General features: G+C 42.5%; 1 protein-coding gene across 5 annotated transcripts; it reads right to left on the minus strand.

The window, feature by feature from the left end:
* Positions 1-108: 108 nt before the first annotated feature.
* On the minus strand, positions 109-21913 carry CUNH10orf71 (chromosome unknown C10orf71 homolog). 5 transcript variants are annotated; one of them, XM_041461554.1, is made up of 5 exons: positions 21558-21913; positions 15739-15943; positions 14301-14402; positions 10999-11170; positions 109-9284 (listed from the first exon to the last, which is right to left on the minus strand). In XM_041461554.1, exon 5 carries the CDS (start codon positions 9106-9108, stop codon positions 4501-4503), a length of 4608 nt encoding a protein of 1535 aa, XP_041317488.1. In that variant the 5' UTR covers positions 9109-9284; positions 10999-11170; positions 14301-14402; positions 15739-15943; positions 21558-21913; the 3' UTR covers positions 109-4500. The 5 variants fall into 5 exon arrangements, with proteins under 5 accessions (XP_041317488.1, XP_041317489.1, XP_041317492.1 ...); XM_041461555.1 differs by having other exon boundaries at positions 15653-15943; XM_041461558.1 differs by lacking the exon at positions 15739-15943.
* Between the last annotated feature and the right edge of the window lie 669 nt (positions 21914-22582).

Raw genomic sequence — 22582 nt, forward strand, 5'->3', positions numbered from 1 at the left:
ACGCGCGCGCGCACTTCCTTGTTCTCAACTTTCTCTGCCAGCACAACTGGACATAGAATTACAATGACACATAATTGCAATGAAAAAGCTAGCTAGAAGTCATTCCAGTATTATAAAACAAGTCTCATTTATTTTGTTTAATAAATAATTACTTATTTGCAAATACAGTTGCATTGGTGGAACATATATCTTCTTGGATAGATGACTTAGGAAGGCACTGAACTCCCAAGGAAGAACTGACAACAATCCATTCATGTAGGCCATTTCACTTAAACTAAACTCTCTAAAACAAATCCAGCATTTTCCACAAGGAAATTCAAACCCCTGGGACAGAGCCATGGCTGTGGGAAGGCAGTCCAAGTCTGCCATGTGACAGCCGGACTGTTGGCATTGCAGTCACCCCACAAGCAGAAGGAGATTCAGAGGGAGGCAGTTCTGGCCCTAGAACCAAAGACTAGCTAAGTCAGGTTTGGCCTCAGTCACACCTGCCAAGGAAGAATCACCACTGTAAAGGAGCCTCAGGCCACCAAGAAATGCAGCATGCACAAAGGCCGCGTGCAGGAGAAGGAAACAGTGGAAGCAATGGCCCCTGTTGCCTTCAGCCTGCTGTGCTCCCGTGCATACCAAGAGCCTGCTGTGTTCTTCAGTCCTAACCACAGTCTGCTGGCAAGGCAGAATTTGGCTTGGCTTGCCTCAACACCTCCTTCAGCTACAACTTAGTGTCACTGTCACAAAACATTGCTTTCCTACAGCTGCTTCCAGGACTATTGCACGTTTCCCATAGCACTCCTCCCCCCAAAAAAGGGTCAATTTACAGCTCTCCTTCTGCCTAGTACTGACCTCTTTTCAGAGGTGTTTCCCACAGTAGCAATGGAAAACATCCCCCCAACAAACACAAACACAACAGGGCAAGGAATTTAAAGTATTTGCTATTTGAAAAAGTGTCTTCCTTTAACACACAAACATTTTGTGTTCACCATCACAGACATTACTGCTTTCTTATACTGATGTGCAAATGGCAGTTTTACAGGTATATTACATATATATATAGGGTTGTTTACATGGATGCATGGGTACGTTTGTTCACACACATTCACACAGCCCAGCAAGAAGTTGTCCAGCAGCATGGGCTCGGCCAGAGACTTGGCCAGGTTTGCTGATGGGTTTCTGGTCAACACCAGGCTGGGACCTGCAGCAATACCTTTCTAATATCATTCATGCCTTGTGGCAAAGTGCAGAAAGCTTTGGATACAAGACAAAACCCACTTTCTTATCTACTCTCAAAACTCCCCTGTTTGTTTTCATTAAGGTTGGAAAAGACCTCTAAAATCATTGTGACCAACAGTTAACTTAGCACCAAGTGTTCACCACACCTTTTGAACACTTCCAAGGATGGTGATTCCACTACTTCCCTGGGCAGCTTATTCCAGTGACTGAGCACCCTTATAGTGAAGAAATGTTTCCTAATGTCCAATCTAAACCTCCATGGAAATTATCTCTCAGGTAATTTCACCAGGTGCTGTCACTTGTTATCTTGGAGAAGACCCTCACCTTGCTACAATTTACCTACAAATTCTCCAGGTCAAAACCCCCTCTGGGAGCTGTTCAGAGACACAGTCCACTGTGAATGCAGCTTCCTGAAGCTAGCAGAAAGGGCTGGTGGAAATGAAGAAGTCCTACTTGAAATGTATTTGGTATCCAAGTTAGGACTGGCTCCTCTTTAAATGCCCATGTTTCAGTTCACCTTAAAGTAGAGGGAAAAATACACCCTGCTTTCCTCACATACCTGGAAGCCGTATAATGGAGCATCCCGTTCTCCACAATAAGGATTTTAGGAGACCCTTGACAAAAGGGTTCAGAAGCGTGAATGTCTACAAAACAAATGACAGTTAAAGAAATAAAAGGGACTTTTAAAAATACAGGTATACATTTTTGTCATCAACTTACCATTAGTTTTTTAATCTGTGCACAGATACTTCATACCCATAGTCTTCCCTTGGAAAGGAAGCTTTTATCCTGTCCTCTGAGAGCCTACTTCTTGACTTGTGGCCGTTAAGGGCATTAAAATTTGTAATACCACACACCCACACACAAAAAAAAGAAGGATTGTGCATTCTGATAGGCTTTAAGATTTCATAGGTTTTGTCTAAATGCACCATGGAAAGCTCTAATGGATCTATTTATCTATATTTTAACAAGTGGATGAGATGCTCTCTATATTGGATAGATATTATGCTATTTAGAGTGACAGCACCAGAGAAGTGCAACATGAATAGCACCACCAGTTTACAAAATCTTGGTGACTAAAAAAAAATATTTATAGTAAGAGCCACTTCCATTAATTTTACAACTGGAAAAGGAATTCTTGTTCTTGAAACACTCTTGATTTTCAGGTTTTTTTAAAAAAAACTTTCTTTCAAAATGAGCCCTTTCTCAGGGGAGACTGCATTTGCCGCTTTCCAAGTCAAGGTTCATTTAAATTTTAATGTTTTCAGAACAGCATCACAGGATAATTCAGGCTGCCAAAGATCTCAGGAGATCTCTGGGTGAGCCTCCTGGTCAAGGAGGGTCAGCTCTCAAGACACCCCACGTTGTTCAGAGCTTTATTCAGTCAGGTGTTGAAAACTTTCTGGGATGGAAAACTGAACAATAAATGTTTATTCAAACATGGGCATTTGGCTGAACATGGTTAAAACTCAAACATACCAGTACAAGCTTCTTCATTTCCAACCCACACCTCTGCTGCAATCAAACCTACCAAATCACAAAATGAGTAACAGGTGAAATCAACCACAGAAAATCATTAAAGGCTAAATCCAAACCCCACTGAGATCAGTGAAGTGATGCCCTTAGTGTTTGCCTAAGAGAAATGTCTCAGTAAGAGGAACTGATGAAAGGAACTGTCTGGTGGGACCAGGACAGGCTGTGAACACATGGCTCCTGTCAGGGATGGAGGAAGGCTGAGAGCTGAATTCAGGTTAGGGAAGGAGAAAAACCGTATAGTGGGTCTGTGTCCCAAGAGAGGCTTCAGTCCTGGGAAATTTTCAAAAGGAAAACTCTGTCATAAATAATAACACTGGGAGAGTGGAGCAGTGCCTGTGTCCTGTCTCCACACTGTATTCATTAAAAAAATGCCTGATTCATCCCTTTCTTTTTGGGAAATCAAGAGCTGCTTCACTGAAAAAAATCCTGTGAAAATTGCCCAAGATGTGAATCAGGCTGAAATTCACTGGCATAATTCTTCCTTAGAGTTTCTGCACTTCAGTAACTGGGGAACACAGTAAGAAAATGAGACAGAAAAAATGAAGCGAATAATCCAAATACAGATATTTACAAGCAGGTACAATACATTCAAATTTTCCATCTTTTCACCTAGGTTTCCTCATTAACTATGATGATAAAAAAGAGCATATGCAAGGATGAGTGATATTTTCATACAGATTTTCAGAAAAGTGATAATTCAAAGAAGTACTTTTCTAGAAATTAATACTTTGGATGTTCTGAATATGTTGTTTGTTTGTTTGTATTAAATCACAGAATTCACAAGATCAAACTTAGATACATTTTTCAGATTTTAAAAGTTAGTTCCATGTTTCAGTGGGAGCCTGAAAACAAAACAAAACACATTTCAATTACAATAGCTAAGAACTTCTTGTCCTAACAAACAATTAAATACTGTTGTGGGATTTCATTCAACCTCGCTCCTCAACAAAATATTTCAGGCCAAGTATCAAGATAACCTGAAGTTTTAAGTTGCATTAAAAATAAACCCTGACTCTGGGGGAACCTATTTGGATGTTATCAAGAAATGTAAGAATTCAGCAGCATGTTAGTGTGCACTGCAGGAGTATATGGGAAGTCTAGAGCAGCTGCAACTGTATTCTGGTTGTTGAAAAGGGTTTTTTTTTGACATGGCTGTTGTATCATGCATCCAGCATGCAATCTTCTTGTCAATGACATCAGGGCAATCAAAGTGTGCAAAAAAATGGATCTTACACATATGGCATATTTGTAGCCACAGACTTTCTACCTGTCAATATAGTTCAAAGGCAGTGAGTGAGGAAAGTTCAGTAGATGCAGCGTCAGTTCTAGGTCTCATAGGATGCACAGGATGGTCTCATAGGTTTTGTTTAGTGCATTGTATCATGCAACACATCTGGGCAATAGGACACTTGCATTGGCTATCCCAGCCTTCTTAATGACAAAGCAGCAGCAGCAGCAGCAAGCAGTGGCTTTACATTGTCAAATGTATTTGTCTAGCTGGCATTGTCTCTTCATCTCACTGATAATTTGGTGCTTACCCAATTTCTCTTGTCTTCAGAGTGGTCATTACCTTGCATCTTTCAACACATACAGCTTTCTTTTCCTTTCCCACCCAAACCACAATGAGATTCAGACAAAGTGTTGTACAAATATCAAATCTGCATGTGCTTTTTGTGTGCATGTGTCTGTCCAAACAGTTCTTTAAAACACTAAAGCAACTTTCTGTTGCTTCAGTTCTCAAGATACTCCTTCAGCAGCAAAATCATCTAAATTGGTGAGGGTGACAATGCTAGTATTTTGGGTTGGGCTCACATCCTTTCCTAAGTGAACCTGAGTTTCTCCAGCATCGTGATGGTAGGAGTAGGAGGCTGATTCAGTGTCGGGCTGAGTGTCCATAGACTCAGTGTATCTGTAGTCCTGCTGGCCATCTTCAGGTAGTTCAGGTGGTTCTGGGGCAGCAGGCACTGACCAGGCAGGTTCAGAGAGCTGGGAGGGGGATTTCAGCACAGCTACCGAAGAGGCTGGTAAAGGCAGCACTCTAGGGTAGGAGGCATAGGGAGAATTCTTCATTTCTGAAGAGGTGGACTGGTGTAAGTTCTGTTCCAAGGAAGGTACTGATACTTGAATATATTTGCCTGTTTCTGGGTCATAAAATGTCTTTACATTAACTTCAGCTGGTAAATCAACTACGTAATATTGGCCGGAGTCAGGGTCCTGGAGGAGTTTCCGCTGGGTTGAAGAGGGTGAGGAGCTTGCTGCTGGTGTAAGTCTAGATTTCCCAGGAGTGGTTTCTGTGGGAGTAAATGTTGAGTGAAGGGGAGGATGAAGGGGAGAATATACTAAGTGTGAAGCAGATACTGTTGTCTCTCCAGAATGAGTAGGTTTTCTCCCTGCAGCATCTGCATGCTCAGTCTGGTGGTTTTTCTGCTGCTCTTGCACTTTTTTCCTCTTGTTTGCCAGCTTTTTGGCCCGACGCAGAGCCTTTTCTGTTTTTGGCGGCACAGTGGGTGGCTTGCCTGCTGGTCTCCCACCAAGTCCCCTGGGCTCCAGTCTCCCATCTCCCCCTGTGACATCCAAAAGTAGATTCCTCTGTGTAGAATTGATTATCTCTTCCGCAGGCATATATGCTTGCCTCTCTAGTGCCATGTTCAACAAGGCAGGATTTGTAACATCCTCTGTCTCTCTAAGGCCAGAAACAATTGGTTTTTCTGACAACGAACTGGCAGCGAGTGAGTGCATTGTGCTTCCTGACCTGGGGCTTGTAACAGCAGAGCATGAAAGATTGTCTAACAAAGGTGCACCTTCTGTATGCAGGATATCCTCCAAAGTGTCATTGGATACAGAAGAACATGTGTGGTCCTCTAATATGGAGCCAGTCACAGGGGAAATTGTCTGCCTAGTGATTATCTTTTTTGCACAAGAGCCCCCTTTGCGGTTAGATAAATGATGATTCTTAAAGTAATTTGTCTTTCTTTCTGCGGGATAGCTGGGGTTGTTTTGTGCTTGGTCATTTTCCAGTCCTATAATTGGCTGTGCTAAGCTGTGTCTTGCTTTTATGGGTATCTTTTTACTTCTACAGATGCTTTCCTCATCCATTTTCCCAAATTTATTTAACAACACACAAATCTTTTCATCTTCTTCCGTCAGTTTTCCAAATGAAAAGCTCTCTGTATTTTCCAGAAGACTGGGATCCAGTGTTACTGAAGTAGATCCAGGCTCACTGGCTTCTTTTTCTCTGTCAGCTGCTCCATCTCTCACGTTCTGCTGCCCTCTGTGTCTTGATGCCCACCAGGCAGACTCCTGGGAGTGCAACATGTTTCGGTGCTGCTTGCTGTAAACTGCTGGGGACATAAACTTACGTTCCATTTCCTTATAACTGCTGCTCACTGTATCATCCAGGGAAAATGACCGGAGTAGGGGCAGCTTGACAGCCCTTATTACCTGAGGTGACCTGAATGTGTTATCTTTAATCATAAACAGACTGGGTTTGGTTGAGCTTGAAGATGATGGTGTTTGTGGTTCCTCAGACCTGGAGATGGACATGTCTCTTATACTGTCAGATGCAGAATTTGTGCTGTTGGCCTCTTCCCTTTTCTCCCTCCCTAGTTTCTCTTTCATCAAGCTCCTCTGTTCATTCCCAGTAACACTTCCCTCCCTCTTCTCTGCTGCATCAGTACCAGGGCTGATACAAGCACAATATTGCAGTTCATCTTCCCCAACCTCTTTCCCTCTCTCCTTGTGTCTTTTCTTACTTCCTGAACCCGTTTCACTGTCAGTCCTGTGGCTTTCTTGGAGGCACGTCTGCTCCATCAGGGGCACTGGCAGAAATGGCTCTTCCTGAAGTGGCTGCTCCACTGTGGAGACGAAGGATTGCTCTGAGGAACTAGTGCTTCTTTTGCCTCGTGCTTCATGGCCAGGTACCACAATGTTGGTTTGGGTGCCACTGTAAGGCTCATCTTCTTCTGGTGAGAGTTGATTTAGGAGTGTTTTGAAAGCAAAATTTTCATTCTGAATAACAGCTTGTCTTTCATTTTCCTCACCCTGCACATTGCGATTTTGCATGGGCTGCCCAGCTGTTGTATCTACATTGTCTCTACTGAATGGTCTCTGTGCTGTATACTGCTGATGTTTTCCTAAGTCAAGTTCATTTGATTCATGTCTGAAAGAAGGGAAATTTTCATTATCCCCTGTGTTTTTAACCAGATCTTGGTGTTTTGAATTGTATTGCTTCATGCTGTCTCCAGTTTGGTAAAATGGAAGGTCTTCTGTTGTTTGGGGTGAACTCAGATAATTGCCTGTGAAGTGTCCAGTTTTATTGTCATTTTCATGAACACTGCTAGACAATACATAAGCTATATCACTCAATTCATCTTTCTCTGTAATATTTTTCTCACTTTTGTCATGAGAAATTGAGAACGAGGCATCCATTTTTGTACTCTCCTGCATATTTTCCCTTGTTTTATTTTTCTCCTCCAAGGCCCTTAACAGGGGAGAAGGGGTATAAATGCTTTTAACACGTTTGCGCACATCCTTTAAGTTAAATAACAGACTCGATGCTGTCAACCTGCAACTATCCCAAGACCTGTAATCCTCTGAAGTGCTCTCCTCATGGTCTCTTGAGGCTGTGCTCTCTGTGGGAGGAGGTGTCAGTGGGATCAGCTCCTTTTCAGCAGTGTCCACCTCCTGTTTTGGTGGTATGACAGGTGTTAGGAGTTCAGTGATGTTGAAAGAGGGACTGATGGACCCAGGGGAGTTTGCCTGTTTAGCCAGAGGAGTCACATGCAGACCAGGGTCAGCACCAGTTGCCTTTTCAGACAATGAGGTCCTGTGGCTGTCTGTGACCTTCTCCTTTGCAGCCTGTCTCTTCCCTGATGCCCTTTCTGTAGCCCTCTGTCTCCTCCAGGGTGGACAGGTATTGCCCAGCTGGGGGCTGTGGGATTCCTCCTCAGTTAAGGTGTCCTGGGGTTTTGGAGGAGGTGGACTGGGCGTCTCAAACCTGAGTGAGGGTGAAACTGTCCTGTAGGACACAGTCTGGGGTGACACAGAGGCTTGGGACAAGGCAGTGGGGGAAAGTCGAGCTGGCACTGGGGGTGGTGGCACAGGAGGGGCTTCAGGGCTGGGGGGTGTTGGGGGATGGCTGGGCCGGGCTGGGGGAGGGAGAGGAAGCGCTGGTGGGGCGGGGGGTGGCCGAGGGGGACCCTGGTGCACATGGTTCCTAGGGGGAGGAGTGGGAGGGAAAGCAACAGGAAATGTGGTTTCTGAAGGGAAAGGACCCTGAGGTACAACTCGGAGAGAGAAAGAAGCTTCTTGTAGAGTTGGCTTCATCTGAAAATCTTTCTCTTTCTTCTTAGCAACAGTGGTCATGGCAGGTGACAATTTATGTTCACCTGTGTGGGATCCTTTAACAAATGGTGATTCTTCCTGGTATGCAAGACCCTCCTTTTCCATTTTTATGTCAATGAATTCCTCCTTTTCTGTCATTTTTTTATGATGAACATTCCATGATTCAAAAGCACTATTCTCACTGTGAAGAAAACTACCTTTTTTTGCTGGCTCACTAACTTTCAAGTTTCTGTTTTTTAAGGCCTTCTTAGAAGAATGGGAAAAATTTGACTTGGCGACTTTTGACATCTCAATCAGCACAGGATAATAACCATCAGAGTCCCCATAACTCATGTCTATTTTATTAGGTCTTCGCTGTGGCTCATGTTTGCCACTGAGGCAGTGGCTACCTTGACTAGCCTCAGAAAATTCAGAAGGTTCCTTGTGGATGCTTAAAATGTCTGTATCATCCCAGGAAGCAGTATCATTGCCATGATTTATTTTGTATTTTTGAAAGTTATTCTTAATGGGCTGCTTATTTGTTATCAGAGAACTTCCTGACCCTTGGTCTGCAGTTTTATCAAATGTCTTAATCAATGAGGACACTTTTGAAACGTGCTTATTGTTTCTTGGACCAGGGACTGGCAAGCTCAATTTCCTTTCCATGGCAAAGGTGTTGTTTTTAGCAAACATCTTCTCCTCTGAAGCACACTTAGGTATCTGCTGGAATGTAGAAGCCCATATTGTATGTTCATTGTTTTTTGCGGTTATCCTGTCACATACATTGCTTTTCTTGATGTCATGGTTTAACGTCCCTGAGTGAATTTTAGCAGACAACTGGAGGGCAAAGTCAGGTGAAATGGAAAGTTCTGGTTCATTGTAAGGGTCTTCAAGTTCTGCTACACACAAACTTTTGAAAGCCCGAGCTGTGAGGCTGCTCACTTCTCTGTCTGCATCATCCAGGAGACTCCCAATACTTGAGGAATCACTGTGTCCTTCTGTATGTTTCTTATTTCCCTGCATTGTTCATGAGAGTCATGGGTGAAGTATCCAAAGGATTAGTTTCAGATGTTGAGTAGGCAGGTGACTTTGTGAGGCAGATCCAGCTGCTTGCAATTCACAAGCACAAAGCCATTCTTCCAGATGGTGCTGCCGCGCATTGACTCATCTTACAGAATAGCTGAAGGAAACTTTCTTCTCTGCAAAGCCAAAAAATATAAATTACCATTTTTCTATGTTAACACCATTAGACAGAGAGCATTTTGCAGATGTATCAGTCACTGACTAATTTTGTGATGCTAGCAACACAATGAACAACATAAAAAACACTGTTATTTTGATCAAGTCAAGTCACTCATGGTAGATATTTTAATTTCCAGAAAGAGCCATTAAAAAAGGTGTTTTCACCTCATATTTTTACTTGAGCTCTTAAACAAGGACACAAGAAAAAAATTTCAAGCACTTCCTTTTCCATACCTCCAACCATAAACACTTCCAAGTGCTGTGCATCCATTTAGAAAAGAAGGTTAGCCGTTTTTGGCCGGGAAGAATTAGCAACAAAAGTTGCTTTAAAAAAGCTGTCACTGAGTACATCATTGCACACTAAGTCCAAAATGAAAAAAAAGTTGATAAAACTTAATTGTCACAGCTTTGCCATGATAATTGCCATGAACACAACCCTTGTTTGAGAAAACAGAGTGGCACTACAGGTAAAAAGGATTACTGTGCATGTTCCAGACAAATAGTGCTAGAGTACAATTTAGCCACCCACAGCAGGATACAGTTGGGTTGTGTTGGTCTGTTGGACTGAAGAGGCTGCTAACATCAGCTTAGCCAGCAGAAGGCAGGAGTGCCTCGGGGACTGTAGCAGACCCTCTACAGTAGCACAGGGAACATTTGATTTCAGTTCCAGTGCTGCTGACAGACAAAGGTAACCCATTCAACACAAGACACCACAGACTGATTATGACACACAGTCAGGGCCCAGAGTACTGAGGTTTTTGTGTATCTCCTGTCTGAACACAGGACGGGGAAATCTTTTAATTGAACAAGTAAAAACAAAATAGACCCTTTGGCTGTACTTGAAATCTCTATACTAAAACTCTTCACAGTTTCTCTGTAAATTCTTTAGATGGTTATTCTCACATTAGAGGACTTGAGCAGAGTTTTGACTAACTGCAGGGAGACTCAATTTAAAAGCATACTTCAGAACTGGCTAAAACTCTTTAACTAAAGTCTGGTTGGTATCTCCATTTCCTCCTTACAATGGCATTACGAACTTGTGATGAGCTGAAACACCACAGTTCACACCTACAGTGACTTCTATACAAGTAGAAGATCATCTCAAGCTTGAATCCACTGATTCAGCTTGTAGAACTGAACAATGAAATTCAGATCTAGATTCCAGCCTCTCCAGGTGTCCAAATCCCTGATTCCACTTTGGTCCATCTCAGTGAAACTCTTGGAAAGGACCTATTTTTTCTCTATGATGAATCAGTGCTAGTCCAAGTATCAAAGGTAAGAGGAACTGAGTTTAATCAACTAAATTACTCTGGCTCAGTTGTTTCTTCAAATGAAAACACTCCTCACCTTCCTTTTCTATTTAAAAGAATCTCAGCCAACCTATTTTTAGACTCCAAGTATCATAGTGAATTTAGATCCTCTCCTTCCAGCCATGCAATTCCAATGACTTATGCTCAACTACAATAGATTTACACCAGAAATAAAATGAGCCTAACAGAGCTTCTCCATCTTACTTTGTACAAAGATTTTTAAAACATGAGTTTCACTCCCCTCACAGACATACATCTTTGTGCATAATGCAGCAAGAAAAAAGAGAAGACAAATGAAAGGCCATCCTGCTCCTGGTTTTGATTCTTAACTGTTATATAAATGAGAAATACAAGTACATACCTTCCTTATAATTTTGCTTCTTGTTTTTAGAACTCACTCTCATACTTGTATTTGGCTTCTTTTCTGACCATCTTTAGTGAGGAGGTAGAAATAGTCCAGTGATGTAGATTCTACAGAAGTAGTGTCCCAGGACGTTTCTGGCCTTCAGCATTTTTTTGATCCTAAGTGAACTCTGCAATTTGAAAACAAAGTTTTTTGTTTGCATGATCTGAGGATTGTTTTGTTCATTTGTTCACTCCCATTTTACAACCACCATTTTAGGGCTGATTTACAGGATTTCTTACAAAAAGAGACAGCTGTCCATCCCAGAGTGGCAATAACCAAACACCTGTTGGGTTTGATAGCTTGGGGAGTGCAGTGAGGCTCCTAGCAAACAAGCGTCACAATCTCCAGCACACTCTGGTAGCCCTAGCAAAGACTGGCAGCTGAGTGAGCAATGATTTCCTGGCATTCTGCCCTTTGCAAAGGCTGGGTGATGACTCCAGACTAAAAAGAAGAATTCTTCCCAGCTGTGCCACCCTTTCAGAGGGACTGAGAGGAAAATATATGCCCCCACTCCACCTGTTTATGGCTTTCTACTGTCAACAAATACAGATGTCAGTCTGGTAGACTTGGGACTAAAGCAGCTGAGGTTTGAAAGTCCTTGGTTTTCAGTTCCTGTGGTAAAGGAGATGAAAGGTGGGCAGCTGGCATGGTAAGGGGCATTGAACAAAACCTCTTTTTACTTCCATGCATGAACCAGAGGCTGGAGATGCTAAAGGAAAGCTCAGCCATGGTGAACATGAATTGCTGCCATCCTTCTGCTGTGGAAACCCCCAAGGCTCAGGCCAGTTTGCCTAATCTTTGCAAGAATATATTGATTTCCTACAAGGAGAACTGTCTGGCCCTGAGGTAATGCAGATAGCACAGTGTTCTCAAAGGAAACTTTTGAGTCAGCTCGTGATATTCAAAACCTACTGGCAAAAGTGTTAATCACCCACTGTGATTGTGTCCTGCACCTCACCTGAGGAATGGCAGTTGTGTGTTTAGGGATAAGCCTGTACTAATCACAGCTTTCTGTTGTCTAGGATGTGTGGGTAAAAAAAAAAAAAAAAAAAAAAAAAAAAAAAAAAAAAAAAAAAAAAAAAAAAAAAAAAAAAGTTAAACTAAAGGAAAAGCAAGCAAACAACAAACAGTGTTACATCTGGTTACAGCCAGATGTAAAAGATATCCTCGCTCCAGAGATGTGTAGTCAGTTCTCTCTTTGCTCAGAGGTTAAATTACAATTCTACTGCTTCTGTGGTAATCTTAACTGTGCAAAGCCTACACAGACATGGGAGATGGTAATTAAGTTCTGTCTCCCTCATTAATGGGGCTGCTGAGTACATTCTAGTGGCACAATGTTTATCAGTACTTAGTAGTGGTGGAGCCTGAACTAGGAGGAATCTTGGCTTTCAGACCTCATGGACGGAGATCTGGAGAAATATATTGTCCCTTGTAAACTGAGAACTTTTGCTGAAAAGTGAGTAGAGTAACTATAAGCATGGAGATCATGATGTAATCTCAGCAATTATTTTCCTAGATGGAGTCACAGTTACAAAAACAACTCGGCGCCACTGATGAAGAATAGTGACTGCCACTGTCTCTGAAACCCTTGTGACAATCCTTGTCTTGCCTGGGCATAATAGAGGTGCTTGGAAAGTGTAATGTTTCAGGCTGGAAAAACTGTATCTGCACCAAGGGTTCAAGGTGCAGACCGTTACCAGGACTAGATGGAAACACCAGCATTGTACTGCTGTAGCTATTCCTTGTATAAATATGATAACAATTTCTTAGGCAAAGAAGCTGTTTCTGACTGGTTTAATAACCTGGTAAAGTCCCATTTCTTTACCTTTCTGGACAAATATGGCCACTAAAAAGAAAGGTGCTGCATTTGAGCTTAGGTCAGGATTCAACTAGTTCAAACACTTAAGGATGTCTGAATTTAGTCTATGTTAAAGAAAAAGTAAGGCAATGCTGGGCATCTGAAACCACTTGGAAATGCTGAGAAACATGTGAGGTGTTAGCGGTAGGCATCATCTGATATGAGCTACTGAAAAAGTTTGCATGAAAACAGCTTTCAAGCAGTTCAATCCAGAAACCAACTTCCCCTCTCTTTTAAATAGGAGGCTTTTTTCAGTGTCTCTCTTAAGTGCCTAGCAAGTTGTGATGAGGAGGTTAAATTACAGATACTATTCCTGGCCTGGCACAGACTGAATGTCAGCCTTTTTTTTCACTAGACAGGAGCTGGGTAAACCAGCAAACTTGGCTGGAGCATATGACATCACCGCTGCTGCAATATATAAAGGGCCAGTTGGTTCTCCCACCCCCCTGGGCTGGTATTTGGCTGAAGGGTTATGCCATGAGACATCACAGTGGCATTTTGGCAGCGCCCTCTGCGAGTTGCATAGCGGTCTGAAGTCAGCAGCACTGCATTACCTATGAGAATGAGAAGGAAAGATTTTGTTTTTTTTCAATCTTTGTGAGCTGGTTTCTTCATCTGGCTACTCTCTCTGTAACATCCATCCATGGCTCCAGTTCAAAACTCAGAGCCCTGTGGTGACTGCTGGCTGGCGTTTATTCAGCAGCATGCTCTACTTCCACACATGCTGCTTTAAGTTTCTAGGGACTCATAATGACAATGAATAGTTAATGCTCCATACCATGGGAAATAGGAGAATCCCTAATGAACTGATGACTTTCTTGCATAGGTTCATATTTGTTCATGGCACACACAGGACTTCATAGTAAGATGAGAGCTCTGGATGGAAAAAGGTCTCTTCAGCTTTGTGTCATCAAGCTGAGGCAGTGCTCCCAGCCGATGGCAGCTTCTCCCTAGCCCGTGGGGCTGGCTCAGTGAGGTCCCTTGGATATTGCTGGAAAATCCTGCATGGCAGCAGTGATCAGCACATGAATGAGTACGGAGTGTGCTGCTGCTGGTCAATGATCACAGCACTGATGGATTCATTGCTCATTTAGGAAAACAAACAAAAAGGTGTCAGGGAATTAACATGTGGACCCGGGGAGGATCACAACACCCTCAACGAGCAGGGGAGCTGCCTCCAAGAGAGGCAGTAGTGCTCAAGCCACGTTTCCCTGAACTGTCAAGAAAGGCAATTTCTAAATTGAGAGGGACATAAAATTAAATCTATTGGCACAAGCTTCTGTTTCCCTCATCCAACAAGATCACTTTCACCAATTCTTTGTAGTCACAAAGGGAAACCAAAGTGAATTCTCTTGCTTGGGGAAAGGGGAACAGCTTTACTCAAAACACAAATACACACCACAGCAGATGGAAGATGAAGAAGTGGATCTCTCCAGCTTAAGGCAAAAATCCCAAAGACTGGCAGAAATGACTAGCATAGAACAAGGTCTTTGATCATGATCTGGAAAGCAAGGCAAAGAAACCATGTGTCTGAACCGAACCAGTGCAGGAAACTGGGTCCGATCCCCTTGAGGGTTTGGCCTGGCAATTATGTCTCGAACGGCTTGTTCTGGGCCAGAGAAGAGGAGAGACTGTTCTTGACTTTGGGCCAGCTTCTGTTCTCAGTTACACTGGTATAAATCTAGAGTCATTTTACAGACGTCAGTAGAATAACTGAGAACAGAATTGGTGACTGAATACATCTACTTCCTCAGCCAACACTGGTGCACTGTCCAGAAGCTACATATGCAACTGTAACCACAGTAAAGTGAAATCCATCTGCGAAGAGCCAAACCTCACCCCCATGAGGTATTCAGACCAGCATGCAAAGAAAAGGGGTTAGAACCAATACCACATTGTTATGCCACCAAATAGTGCCCTCTGGACAATTCTGATTTTCTAACCTGTATTGCTCATCACTTAAAGTAGTACATTTGGGATAAAATAATGTTGCTCTTTTCTGCAATATTCACTAGAATACATAGACCTAAGAGGGGTAGGGCAGGCATGGTGTAGTTCCAGACTGCACCAGCAGAGCTGACTGCCAGACTGAATTGTCATCACGTGGACAATATTAATTTTTGGAAATATGTTTGTGTGTGTGTTAAGGGAAGTTGTTCTCATTTAGATAGCTTTTGAAATTTCACATGGAATAAAGATTCTGAAGAGAAATGAAATTGGGAATTTCAAAATTTCATTTAGAATTAAAAACCTTTTTTAAAATGTCTAGATTATTTCAGCATTTTCAGTGAAAAAAGGCTGTGAGAAATAACACGTATATATATATACTATAATAGCTATAATAGTATGTTATTAGTGTCCTTAAATCAAAGAGGGTGTATGCTATTTAACATTAACTGAAATCTTTCATTTTATTTTCGATGTCAAACAATACTCTAATGGTACTGCAACAGAGAGTGTGATCTTGTTTTGAAATTTCCCTAAGTAAATATTTTAAATTATAAAGCCCATAAATTTTGAATTATCTTTCTAGGGGAAATGTCATTAAAATGAATATGATTGTGTTTTTATTTGTTTAATCAAACCTCTTCTCATTTTTTTTTCTGAGAAAAAGAACTGAAGTCTTTTTCTTCTGGTGAGCTCTACTGAAGCTACTTAATTTGTTCCAATGGAAGCTGGAACCAGGGAATCATCAGTTCAAGGAAGGTCAGTGTAGGCTGGTGGAAGTATGAACACAAGGAAGAAATGTACCTGGTTAATGACTGTGTATTCTGTATCCTGCTGAGTCCTTTCCTCAAAGGAGGTGAACCTCTTGCAGCCCCAGCTGAAATGCTTACCTTTCCAGCTCAGACCACAAAGCTTCAAACACTGGAAGATGAAGACCTCACATGAAGAAAAATGGGAGGAACAGAGACTGCAAGTGTCTCTACCTTTCCCTTTCTGGTTCAGTGGCAAAGACCCAACAGTTATTTCCAGCTGGTCTCCGGACTGCCTTTCCCAATGTCCTCCAAATGCCCCATCCTGCCACCAGGCCTGTTACGTCTGGAAGAAGGAGATGTCTCTCAGAAAGGGTTGTGTCTGGACTGAGGCTTTCTTGCAACTGCTGTTCATCCTTTCCATCTCCTGATTCACTGCCCTTGAAGAGCCAGTAGCATGCAGACGTGACAGGGGAAGCCAAAGGCACAGAGCACATGACTGACACAGGCCAAGGGCAGGTACAGCACCTGACAAACAGCATGAGTCTATGAGAGACACAAGGCAGAAGGGATGATGCTCCTCCTGCGACCTGCAGTCGGCACAGACAAGTGACATTTAAGCAACTGAACCCAAACAGTGGGTTTCTTGGCATTAAATGTCTGCCTGGAAAAGGCCACTGTCTGTAACTAGGTCAGTCACTGTACACCAAGATATTTATACAGCTCCCCAGCAATATGGTACATGAACACCTCGTGGCTATTTATCTTTGCAAACTCTCCCACTGCGAGCTGGCTGTTTTGCCCAAGATCAAAGAGGGCATTTGTGGCAGGGCAGGGAACCAAATCTATGTTTTCTGAATTGCACAAGAAGAGCTTAACCTTTCTCAGGTAAGGCAAAAATGTGCCTTTTCACTGCCCTTCATAACTCATGGTACTTTAATGTCTGTGAGCCCATCCCCCTTGCACTGAGTATGGTGCTGTAGCTTGGCATTACATTGTATAGTGAAATTCAACCAGATTTGGAGGAGACTGACTCTCTGAGATGAAGATCTCTGCTTCATCTCAGGTGCTTGATACCTATATCTTGCTAAGATTGTTAAAACTCAAGGCTTCCTCACTAGCTGGTGGTGACAGCTGACATTACAATGGTATCGTGCCCTCACTGAGCTCTGGAAGGATTTTGGCTGATGAGACAGGTATTAATCTCTTTTCATTCTCAAGAAAGAGTTAGATGAAGAAAGCTTCTGAGTTTTCCCTTCCTGAATAGGAAAAAGGAGATTTTCCCACAGCAGAAGGAAAGCTATGAAGCATCACAGCATTGCAATGGCTAGAGGTGGAAGATGACAAAGGGGGAAGGGAAATAAAATATTTTAAAAAATAATCAAAATATATAATTTTATAATTATATACTTATAATTTTATAATATATTAAAAAAATATGGTCAAGAAAACAAATGTTTTGGATGTCTTGTAATCAGGAGCACACCAGACAGTCCCAGTCCCTGTCATGGGAAAATTGTAACCATATCAGCAAGTATGTTAGACACAAATGGGAGAAGGGTGTATTCTCCTCTGTGACCTACACGAGGAAATCTGCAGCTAGCAACAAGCCACGCCTCTCTTCTCTTTCCAGGCCGGGGAACCTGAAACCATCCCCCACTTACACTGCCCTCTGCTCATCAGCCCCAACACACTGATACCATCAGCATTGTCAAGTTTACACTTAAACCATATAAGCTTCTTGACAAGGAGAGTCTGACCCACACCCACCACACAGGATATAATCTCAGGAAATAACAGGCTTGCAGAAAAAAAGGATAATTCTTTGAGGACTGGTAGTCTCATCTGCTCTTTTTCTTTATAATTTCTGGATATTTTCAAGATTTGGACAAAGATTTTGCTGAATCTATTTTCATTTAATAAGATAATTTAAAATGTTTGTACATGCTAGGTTCAAAATTGTTCCAACTTCTAAGCAGTTTTCTCCCCACTGAATTCCACAGGATTTACGGACAGGCAATATACCAAAATACCACAGACAAAAAGATGCAGGTATCAGAGGTGAGGGAGAAGGTGGAGTTTTCAAAATTCTGGCTCAGGTTGCAGGAACAGAGCTATTTCTTACTTACACCTTGCTGTAGCTTTCAAATGCAGCCAAAAGAGCTCTGCTCCTGAGCACGCAGTGTGGCGGGGAGGCTGATACTCCATGCATGCCAGAGCACATGACCCAAGCACACAGCCATCCTTTCACATAACATCTCTCCTCCAATGACAAACTGCTCCTCAACCATTTGTGATTACAACAGAGCCATTCCAGTTGAAGGACAAAAGCTGTCACTTGCCTTCTCCCTGATATCTGGAGTGTGGCCATGGGACAGCTACACACCTATGGGAGGCCTCTGGGAGGGCAGGGGAGAACCCCCTCACCCTTGCCCCAGGTATCTCTGGAGGCCATACTACATTCCTCCTTTCGAGGAACAAAAGCCAGGAGAAAAATCCTACCCTGAACAAGATGACAGTTCCTTCCAGCTCCCTTTTTCTGCATTGTGCACAGGAGTGGTTTTGGTTTTGCCCTGGGAAATGCAGACTCCCTATTCAGAGACTGATTAATTTTTATGATTTAATGGTGTGTCCCCAAGCCAATCCCTCATTCTTTCACAGTTAATGCACTTTTTGTGTTGTTTCTTGTGATTATTCTGTAAAGGATATATGCAAAAGACAGAAAAGGAAGCATCAAGAATTTTAAGGAGAATCCACACTTGCTCCCCAAGAGATAGACTCTGATGACTCTGGTAGAGTCCGTCCCTCAGCAGCTTCAGTGATGCTGCCAGCATGGGGCTTCCCTAGACGCTCTGAAGAAGCCTGCAGACAAACAATAGCATCAGCCTAGTCAGCCTAGCGCTGTCACCAGCTACTTCTCTTTCCCATCCCTTCTCTATTCTCCACATACCACAGAGGTGGCAACTCTAGCTACTTGTCTGTGGCTTCATTCAATTCACAAGCCTGGTCAAAGACTAATTTCTCAGTTTTGGAGAGACAGACCAAGTCCTAATATCACTACTTCAAAGCAGATCAGTCAAAATAGAGTCTCAGTGAACAATATATTGATAAGGGGTGCTGCCCCACTGCTCCAGCACAAACCCTGACACAGCCTGCAGGGGTCAGTTCCCTCTGAGTATGATGTTTTTTCTGTGCAAGCATCCTGGGCAGTCCTGGGCACTTATCCCAATTTCTGCACAATGAAGCTCTGTGCTTTGAAATATGCAAAGGATAGAGACAGGGACACATGAAATACACCTCAACAAAACAAAAGCCACCAGAAGAGTGCAAAATGTTACATGGGTCTATAGTGAGGTAGATAGGCAAGCCAAGCTGGCCTTGAGGTATGACAGCTTATGTCTGATCTAGGTGAAGCTGACAGACAGAGGCACATCTGAGAATGAGGATCTGCAGAGGCTGCAAATTGCCAGAGACTGCTGTTTGCTGACTTTGCATGTTAAGGTGTAGCCAAATGTTAACCACATACATTTCTTTGAGAGACTCTTCCAAAAAATTGCAAGTGGAAAGTATGAATTAGGTGGTCTTTATGTACCCCACTGTCATAGGCTTCTCACAGTCCCCAAAACAGCCTTTGACACAGTGTGTAGGTAACAGGGAAAGCATCCTTGAAACTAATGGGATGTGGCTATGCGAGAGGCTGAAAATAAAGATGCATCCCTATTTGACCTTGGCTCATAAGAAGATGGGTCTGACTGCTAACAGATGATTTAGATTAATCATTACTAGCTACTGCCTTCTTGTATATCATTATTTGCAAGCACAGGTGATAGATGATAAAGAAATCTAGAACTATAAATAAATATCTGCTTTCTATTCCTGTCCAAAGAGGATCATTTGGCAGGGAAACCCAAGGGAAACCTTACTTCTAGGTAAGAGTACAGCTTCAATGCTGCCTTAATTTCTCTGAGACTGCTAAAGGACAGGGGTCTTGGTGGCAGTCTCTTCCACCACACACACTTGAAAGCCATAAAACCTGGCAAGCAGCAAGAGAGTCATAACACACCAAGCTCAACACACACATACACAAATATACATATGTAATATATACCTATACATACACACACAAATTCAGATATGTGTAAGTAATCACTGATCCATCCAAAAGCATATACAGGCTTGATTAAAGAGGAACAACCTTATCTCAAGGGTAAAGTTCCCCTCTGAGTGAAGACATGCAGCTCCCACTGTGGTCCTTTCCCCACACACCTGTCAGCTGGCTCACAGACAGCTGATCCCAAAATGCAACACAACCTCAAGCAATGCACAGTTACCTCTAAGAGTAGTGAACTCACTCTCTGCTCAGAGCAGCCAAAGCTCTGTGTGACCTGGCACCCCAGCTGCAGGCAGGCCTGCAGCTAAAAACCACTTGCAGTATTTGCCTCTGACAGCAATTTTCCCTGTGTGTAACTCAGCTGGACTGAAGAAAGACTGGTACAGATGAGTGGAATTTTATCTCAGCATGGCTCATAGGGTTAGTTGACTTTGTTTCTGGTCTTGGAGGGATTAACAGTTTTGTGGACCTTTTCCACAGCTCTGGTAATGCAAGTACAGCTAAGACAAGCGTTTCAGAGAAGTAGGTAGGAATAAGAGGCTACAGAGCAAAATTGCTGTGTGCTTTTGGCTTGCAGTGCAGGGATGCAATTACACCTGCAAACCTCCACCCAGCTGCGGCCCTCAAGTTACGGCTGTTTTGGTAACTAAGCTGAGAATGTGTACATAAATACCTTCCTAATGACAAGCGTGGAAGACGGAGAATTGGAGCTGGGGCTCCAGTGTACTGGCAATCTTTTACGACTTTGTGTTTTTCACAGACTTCATCCTTCAAGCATTTAACTGAGGACACTTGCTTTTTAAGTGGTCAGTTCTTTGAAGAAGTGGAGGAAGAGAGCCACAGACTTTAATCCTGTCCAGAAAGCTTATTTGTCCTTCTTATCTCTTCTCTCTTCTCCTTCTCCCCTGCCTCCCTCCCAGAAACAGCAGAGGACTAGAGAGGGACCCCCTAGCTGGTACTGTACAAATCCAGTGTGAACCAGTCACTCTGCTCTGCTGCTGTAAAACTTTTCCCTATTCAGATTCAATCAGATTACCAGTTTACAAGTTATTTTAAAAAGCATAAGCAGTTTGGCTTCTCAAGCTCAGTTTTAATTATTTCTGTTCTTTTTTTGTTACTGAGCTCTGCAGCTAGACTAATAAAATGCAGTTCCTTAGGATATCAGACTAAGAAGTTCTGCAACAACTGGAGCAAGAAAAACCTATGCCATTTAAGAAATCTTCCCAATTAAAAGTGGATACAAGTCATAGTCACAGTCATTTATAGTGGCCTCTTGGCACTGCATAGGTATTTGAACTATCTTACTTTTTCAGGTTCTCTAACATAGTAATTAATTTTTATAAAATAATTAAATTATTCTATTCCTATTTGTTCCAAAAAAAAAGAAATTTCCAACAGCCTTCCAAACCCTATAAAAATCACTAAAGTTTTAAAAAGTAGCTTATCTGTAGGCAGTAATCACTTGAAAAATAAAAACAATATATATTTCCTTAAAGTTGTTTACAGAACAATGCACAAAAATTAAATGGAGCTTCATATAAATTTAATATTCTTTTAAACAGATTACACCCCTTTGCAAAATAATTACATGTCATAAACAGTATTCACTGCAAGCAAATCTATATGTATGTCTCTTTCCACACACAAAATTTCAGAGACAATCCTGCATATCTCTGAGAAAAAAAAAAAAAAAAGCTGGACAAAAGGAAAGGACTGAAGAAAAGATTTAAATTATGTTTGATTTCTCATATCTGATCAATCACATTACTGATCCTTGAGTGCACATACATTCACACACTCAGAAACCACCATTTCCCTGTTTTAAAACACCCAGATGCTTCCCCCTTACCTTCTGTGCTCCAGCTTCCTGATAGGGACAATGCAGGGCTGTGCTTTCTTCCCTTAAGTCAAAGCCCCAGCACATTTTAGAGCAGCCTGCTTGCTATTAGCAGTTCCCATTACTTATGTGTGTCGGACTCTTCCTTGGAACATGGTTATTTTAATAAAAACAATGGCTGAAAAATAAACAAAAACAATAAAAGTGGAGGAGCTAACCCTTGAATCCTCGCAGACCTGCCCAGCCAGGTGAAGTGAAATGAGCCAGGAATCCGAAGTTAGTAAAATGTATTTAAATAGTTATAAGGCAAGGGGAAACCAAGCGGAGATCATGGTGGGGAAGAGGCAAACATACGTATTGGAATAACCACGCGGTGTCGAGTAACAGACAGATGAAACAAACAGTCATCAGCTATTTTTACATCCACATTGGCCATTGGTAATTCTTCAGAGATAACTAATACAGACAGCAATGCTGGGCCACGGGCTCGCTGCTGCCAGTGACTCAAACCTTAGGGCACTGCAGTTTTGTACCTACAGGTGGGAGGCAAAGTGTTTATTAGGGTCACCACTAAAAATACTGCGTACATATGCACACGAGTAACACATTGCTGTCCTGTGGGTGCTTTTTCATAAATAGCTCATTTCATCATCAAGGCTGGACACATGTAGCCAGTGTTCTTGGACTTCTTGGAGTAAGGACCTCTTCCACTGTCCCTCCAAAGCAAACAAGATCAGCCATCCTGCTGGAAGGCACATGCCAGCATTGGGTTTCATTTGGCGCACTGCAATAGGATGTTGGATAATGGGAGAAATATGCCATGAAGTCAACAAGCTACACTTCTGTACTGCAGATCTGAACAATGGATGGCACCCTGTGCCATGCTGAGTGCACACAGCTCTTACTGGAGTCACGGAACCTTCCTGGGGTTCAGCATCATGTTGGACTTGAACCACAGCCTACAGCAAAATGAAGAGCAGGATCTCCTGTGATTACTGCCCAACTCCTGCTTCCATGGCAGAGCAGGACTCCACATG

This window comes from Pyrgilauda ruficollis, unplaced genomic scaffold, assembly GCF_017590135.1.
Source record: "Pyrgilauda ruficollis isolate IOZ18807 unplaced genomic scaffold, ASM1759013v1 scaffold15, whole genome shotgun sequence".
NCBI classification, from domain to species: Eukaryota; Metazoa; Chordata; class Aves; order Passeriformes; family Passeridae; genus Pyrgilauda; species Pyrgilauda ruficollis.

Excerpts from the sequence above, each read along its gene's own strand:
- CUNH10orf71 (XM_041461556.1), bottom strand. The coding sequence starts at position 9,108 with ATGCAGGGAAATAAGAAACATACAGAAGGACACAGTGATTCCTCAAGT.